The following is a 7,130-nucleotide window of genomic DNA, read 5'->3' as shown; positions in this document are numbered from 1 at the left end:
AAATGTTGTGTATATTTATTATATTAAATGAATATGATGAATGAATATCAATATTATTGTTTATTTGATTTTAAAAAATAATAAATGAATATGAAATAATAAATGAAATAAAATAATGAAGACAATGAAATGATAATGAAATAAAATAATCTAATATTGAACAAATCAAATAAAGAATATATTGAATATATCATTATTGTTACTTTATTATTTATTATTTCAATTATTAAATATTAATAAGTTATTATTCATGAATATTTAATTGATTGATATTTTACAATTTCATTTTCATTTTATTTAATAAATGAAATATAAATAATAAATGAATGAATAATAATGTAATATATGAAATAATAAAAAGAAAAGAAAGATAAATAATAAATAAATATGATGTATTTAATATATAATATAATTTATTATCAAATATAATAATATCAAATGATGATTTATTTTTATTTCAAAATATTTTGCATCAATAAAATATGTTGCTAAATATTTTGCATCATTAATTTTTGCATCATTAATTTTTGCGCTTTTTTTATTTGTTTCAATAAAATTTGCATCGTTTATTTTTTCATTCTTTTCTTCTTTTATCTTCTCTTTTGTTTTATTACAATTTATCTTCTTTCTTTTTATCTTCTCTCCTTTCTACTTTTATTCTTTCTTCATCTTCATCTACTTTTTACTTTCTTTTTATTCTTTTATATCATTCATTCTCTTCTTTTTCAATTATTTGCTTTTTTTCGTTGCCTAATTTGTTTATTTGTTTCTCTAACTATTTTGATAATATATCAATAGATAATACAAATAAGAGTGGAGATAAACTATCACCTTGTATTTTTCATATTTCTACATTAATCATACTATCACTTTCTTGATTATAATATAAATTAAGATATGTATTATTTAATATGTATAATATACTATTAATTAGTGCTAGTTGGATATTAAAATAAATTAAACATTGTTTAATCCATTGATGATTAATACTATCATCTGCTTTTGAGATTTCATAATATGTTTCTACCAACTTCCATTTATTCTTTAATAATAATTGATTGATTACAGTGATATATAATAATCATTCTTTTGATGATATGTATATTTCTTACATCCAATTTGATTTAATGATAATTGTTTTTCAATTTGATTTAACATCAATTGATTTTCTATTTTCATTTTTAATATTGATGTATACACTTTTAACAGACAATTTAAGCACGTTATTGGTCTGTAATTCTGTGGGTCTAATTTATCTCCTTTTTTATATATTAATATTGTCCTTCCTTGAATAAAGTGAAGAGGTATTTCATTATGATTATTTAACCATTCATTAAATAATTTTATTAAATATTTCATTGGTTGTTCTAATTATTTAATCCAAAATTATTGTATTTTATCATTTTCAATTTACTTTCAAATTATTAATGAATTTAATATCACAGTATAGTTCATTATGAGTGATTATAGATATTCTATCATTAATTCTATTTTCAATTAATATTTCATATAAATTAATATTCAGGAAATCTATATTAGTATTAGTTTCATAGATTCATTTCCAGAAATTAATAGTGGAGATATTATCTGGATATTCATCTTCTTTAGACTTATTTAGGTGTTGCATTTTTCCATATTTCATCATTTTATAATTCAATCTTATTCTTTTCCAATTATTCTTTCTTGCTTCTATTTCTATTCTTTTCATCTTCGTCAAAAAGTATTAAATTAACTGAAGAAATAATAATTGAAAATAACATTATAAAAGAAGTTAAAAACATTGGTATTATAAACATAAATAATGTAGTTGAACAGTGTTTCTATCACATTAAAAAAATATCCAGTAGAGTTAGAATTGATAGAAGAATGTTCATATACAAGAATAGTCTCAATTAAGCAAATAACAAGAAAAAAATAAATTTATTTGTTATTTCTTTATTTTACTTCTTAAATACTTTATTCTGTTTAATTTCATCATCACAGAAAATAATTGAAACAAGTCTCAAATGAATATCATCATAATTAATTATTATTTCAATTAAAAACATTACATTATTATATATTTGATATTTGAAATAAATTATCATTAAATTATTTTGTTATTTTTGATTTGTTTCTTTAATTCCATGTCGAGTTGATTGAATTTCTTTATTTCTTTTTGTTTGATGAATATTTTGTATTTTATTTCAAATATCATTGAAACATTAATTATATTTTCTTTCTTTTGAACATTCTTTTGGATATTCGTTTCTACTTCTTTTTATTTAAAATAACAGTATTGTGATTTATGTTTATGTTTTTAATGTTACTTCTTTAATTTTAGTCTTTATCTTTCTTTCTAAAACATTGATTTTGTTGTTTGAAAAGTAATATCCTCATTTTCATTCTTTATTCAAACATTCAACATCAATTCGACTCTTCATATTCTCTCTATTTATTATATTATCTGTTTTATTCATTTATAAATACCATGAATTTTCTTTCAATTTCTCTGAAATGTTCCAACTCCATCTTCATTAATAATTAATAAAACAACATCTTCAATAACTTTCTAGAGTGATTGTGATAACTTCAATGAATGAGAAGATGAAATGAGTGATTTTATTCCTATTCTTTTTATCTATTTTTTCATCATTTTCTTTTTTATTATCTTTTCTCATTGTGAAGTTTCTTGTTATTTTCTTTCATTTTTACTTCTTAATTGAAAATCATTAAGTTTCTATCATTGTTTCTTATCATCATTTCTTTGATTATTCCTCTACTCCCATGAAATGCATATCATCACTTGTTGATTATTATTTCTTTCTTTATCATCATTCATTTGTCTTTTTATTTGGTATGTTTCATTCACTTCAAACTACACTAAAATATTTCTAGAAAATAGTCAAATGTTACATTAATCATTTAAACAAAATCTAATGAATATACATAACGAAATACACAAGAAATAATTGATAGTTGATACGCCATAAAGAAAAGAAAGAAAATAAATGCTTTATTTATTATAATCAATTAATGTTATTTCATTTGTTAATTAGTGAATCAAATACTCCATTAAAGAGAAATTTGCTTATTTCTTAGGTCATAACTTTTCAATAAAAATAAACCATTTTTATAATGAAAGATTGCAATTATTTTTCATACCAAACATTTTATTATTTAAATAAATCTTTTTTTTATTTTTTAAAAAGAAGAAAAAGGTAAAAATCAAGTAAATTTAAAAGCCTAAAACTGAACTGAAATTCAAATATGTCTGTTGCAAATATTGAAAAGGAGTCATGCGGATTGACACCTAGAGATGTGACTAACAGTGGGTTGTTTAAAGAAGAACATAATTTTAAAGAGGAATTTTCAGTATCATCTCTATGTGTTGCATGTGGACAATTATGTTTAGGTCCATCACTAAAATGTACGAAGTGTGGTTTTGTTATTCATAAAGGGTGTAAAGACACATTTTATTTGAAGTGCAGTGGAAAAGAAGATCCTATCGATTTTCCAGAACCAACGTTTAGTAAAAAAAATTTAAAAAATGGACAACATTCATTTAGAAAAGTGGGGAGTACATTTGCATATACATGCTCTGTATGTCATGAAGGTCTTATTTCTGATAGATTTAAATGTTCAGTATGTAATATGAATGTTCATAAAAAATGTATTAAGAATATAAAAACACCCTGCCGTCCAATAGCCTCACCTCAAGATGACAAAGATACTCATTGGTTTGTTCAAATCACAAAAAATCATGTTGGAAAAACTTGTGTAGTTTGTGGAGAAACATGTACATCAGCTCATTTTATTTGTGCGTGGTGCAAATTAGCTGTAGATGGTAAATGTATAGAGAAATTACCAAGTACATGTTTTTTGGGTAGACTAAGAAAATTTATATTACCAGCACGCTTGGTCATGGAAAAAGATGATTGGTATGAAGCACTTTATGAAGAAGAGAAAGAACCAATGATCTTCTTTATTAATAACAAATCAGGAGGACATTTTGGATCAGAAATATTTAAACATGCTATTGGACTGTTTAATCCAGCACAAGTTTATAATGTATTAAAAGGATATGAACGACCATTTAAATTTATAAAGAATTATGGTAGTAATTTTGTTGCAGTGATTTGTGGAGGAGATGGAACAGTTGGATGGGTGATGAACGAATTGAAAAAAGTTAATTTGAAACCAAAAATTTTTGTTATTCCATTAGGTACAGGAAATGATATGTCCATCTCAACTGGATGGGGAGGGGGATATGATGGAGAAGATATTGGAGTTATTCTTCCTCAAGTGTACGATGCCTCAGTACAAGATATGGATAGATGGCAAGTATGCGTTGAAGGACAAGAACAACCTATTCATATTTTCAACAATTATTTTTCAATTGGACTTGATGCTGCAATAGCCCTTGCATTTCATACTAAGAGAAATGCTAATCCAGAAAAGTTTACATCAAGGTTTACAAATAAATTACAGTATATTATGTGTTCAACCCCAATGATTGTTTCTGATAATAAATTATATAAATTAATTCATGTTAAAGTAGATGGTAGGGAAATTGAATTACCAAAAATTGAAGGATTAGCTATTATTAACCTTCCTACGTATGGAGGTGGAAATAAATTTTGGCCTCCAGTAAGTGTTGCTGAGATGGCGTTTAAATTTCATGACTTACATTATAATGATGGTGAATTAGAGTTAGTAGGATTTTCAAATGCAATTCACCTAGGGGCATGTGTTAGTGGTACTGGAGCATCTAAACCAATACGAATAGCTCAAGGAAAAGTGATAGAAATAGTTATTGATGAAGATATTGCATGTCAATATGATGGAGAACCATATATGCAATCCAAAACAACCATGACGATATCATTATATGAAAAAGTAAGATTTGTAGTGAAGAATCTATTTGAAGTAAATTCTATTTAATTTGATGAAACCAAATATTAAAAGAAAATTAGAGAAAGATAATTTTAATTTATGAAATTAAATAATAAAATTTTCATTGTTATTTTAGATTAATGTGTTACATAAGTAAAGATAATCGTGAAGATCTTTTAAGTGTTTGAGATCTCATTTTATCTATTGGTGATGAAGTTGAAGTTACTTGTGGAGTTACAACATTATTTGAAACAGTGGCATTAACATTACTTGAAATAGGATCAGGGAATGAATAGTTATTAGATGGAAGATGTGAATTAACTGAAGAAATAAAATGTTCAATATCACTATCATGATCATATTCATTTCCTATTTCATTTAAAGCTTCGTGAATAAATCTTTGAATAACAATTTTGCTCATTAAAGTACCAATTTTAACAACAACAAGACTCTCAGTTAATGAAGTTTTCCATTCTTTTCTTTGAGATTCTTCTTTAAATAACATACAAATATTCTGATGTTTAGATGTTATAATTAAACCAAAACGATTTTTCTTTTCAACTTCTTCAAATGTTGTAGTTTGGTCCATTAAAAAGTAAAATGGTTTTGTTCCAATTTTTTGTTTAGACATTCCGATAGTAATTCTTGCATTTTCTAAAAGAACCAATTTTGAAATTCCTTTAGAACTCTTTGGATATTCTTCAATAACTTTGACTATTCCTTCTTTAGTAAATTCTTTTGTAAAATTACTGAAGTCAATTGTTGAAGATTGTAATAAGAATTTAATTCTATTTAATAATTTTTCTAATACTTGTTTAGTTATAGGATTTAATGATAATGAAATCATATCATTTACATTATTAAATTCACAATTAATTGGTTCTATTCCATATTCATAAGCTAAATCTAATTTATTACCAAGCACAATAATAGATGCAAATGGATAAACTCTTTTTAATTCTTTAATTAAATTCTGTGCATAAGTCACAGTTGTTATACGAGTAACATCATACATAACGATAATTAAATCTCCTCCAATTTGTTTTTCATGTAAATAACTAATTGTATTATCAACTGCTCTCTCTTCTATTGTTTTATCATCATTACTTTCGTTTATTTGAGCTTTCATTCTAAAATCTCCAGGCATATCAAAAACATCTATATCACCAATAAATGATCTCTTAGAAGTTATACCAACAGAAGCTTCATAAAATTTATTTTTTTCTTCAGACCCTTGAGTAAGATATTGAAATAATGTTGATTTACCAACAAAATAATCACCAAGAATAATAATTTTCTTTACAACATCAAGACGTGAATATAATAAACTCGTCTTAGATTTATTAATTGTTGAAATTATAGTATTTTTTAATTCACCTTCATCAACTATTTTAATAACTTCATTGGTAGTACAAAAATCATTAACAACACCATTATCATTCAAAGAAACAACAATTAATTTTTTTAATGCTTGTGTACCAAAAAATTTAATCATTTTTGAAGAAAAAGACTTTAAATATAATGCTGATTCTTCAGTAAGATCAGTAATTACAATATAAACATCATATGACTCATTCTGAAATTCAACATCAATTAATTGTTTAATTCCAATACTTGTTGAAACAGCAAAATATGATGTTCTTTCATGAGAGAATGTAGAAATATAAGGAATATCAGGTTTTAAATATACTTTAGGATCATCAAATAATGAATAACAACTCAAAATAAGTTGGTCAAGATAACTTGTTAAATAAATATTATAAGAAGTAAGTCTAGAATTTGGTGTTATAGAAACTAATGAATTTAATTCTTTTTGAAGCATAGAACTAAGTGTTACTAGTGGATTTTGTCTTTTAGATAAAAATGGTTCTCTACGTTCAAATATTTTTGCTGTAGCACTTCCTGAACGTTCTCTTAAAGCGGGAGTATTATGTGGTGAACTTGGAACTGAATCTGGTAGTGCTAATGTTATATGTGGTGAATTTAAACGTGTTGGTGAATTAGAATACCCAACACAATGATTATAATTACTTGTTGGTAATAGTGAATATTTATACTTTTCTTCAAGAACTAAATTCTTACATGAACCAATTGTTAAACCACTTGTTCTTGAAACGCTTGTTTTTCTTGAATACTGAGGAATTTGTGAATTGGCAAAAGAAGACCGTTGCATGAATTGATTTCAACTATTTTTATGAAATTAGTATAGATTTAAAATAATAATAATTTTTTATTATTTTAATACATGAAAAATG

General features: G+C 24.3%; 2 protein-coding genes across 2 annotated transcripts, besides 2 other annotated features; one reads left to right on the top strand and one right to left on the bottom strand.

Annotated features, from left to right (window-relative positions):
* Positions 1-751: 751 nt before the first annotated feature.
* Positions 752-1,711: a repeat region.
* Positions 1,712-1,715: 4 nt separating this feature from the next.
* Positions 1,716-1,851: a repeat region.
* Positions 1,852-3,249: 1,398 nt separating this feature from the next.
* On the top strand, positions 3,250-4,923 carry EHI_045610 (diacylglycerol kinase, putative; the record flags this gene model as incomplete). The annotated part of the gene is made up of 1 exon (XM_648508.1): positions 3,250-4,923. The coding sequence occupies one exon, from the start codon at positions 3,250-3,252 to the stop codon at positions 4,921-4,923; it is 1,674 nt and encodes a 557-aa protein (XP_653600.1).
* A 97-nt stretch (positions 4,924-5,020) lies between these two features.
* Positions 5,021-7,048, bottom strand: EHI_045600 (Ras family protein; the record flags this gene model as incomplete). Its single annotated transcript, XM_648507.1, has 1 exon — positions 5,021-7,048. The coding sequence occupies one exon, from the start codon at positions 7,046-7,048 to the stop codon at positions 5,021-5,023; it is 2,028 nt and encodes a 675-aa protein (XP_653599.1).
* Positions 7,049-7,130: the final 82 nt, after the last annotated feature.

Source organism: Entamoeba histolytica, genomic scaffold (genome assembly GCF_000208925.1).
Source record: "Entamoeba histolytica HM-1:IMSS scf_1104750516975 genomic scaffold, whole genome shotgun sequence".
NCBI classification, from domain to species: domain Eukaryota; phylum Evosea; order Mastigamoebida; family Endamoebidae; genus Entamoeba; species Entamoeba histolytica.
Note: the sequence above shows the minus strand (reverse complement) of the source record. Positions and strands in the feature narration are given on the sequence as shown.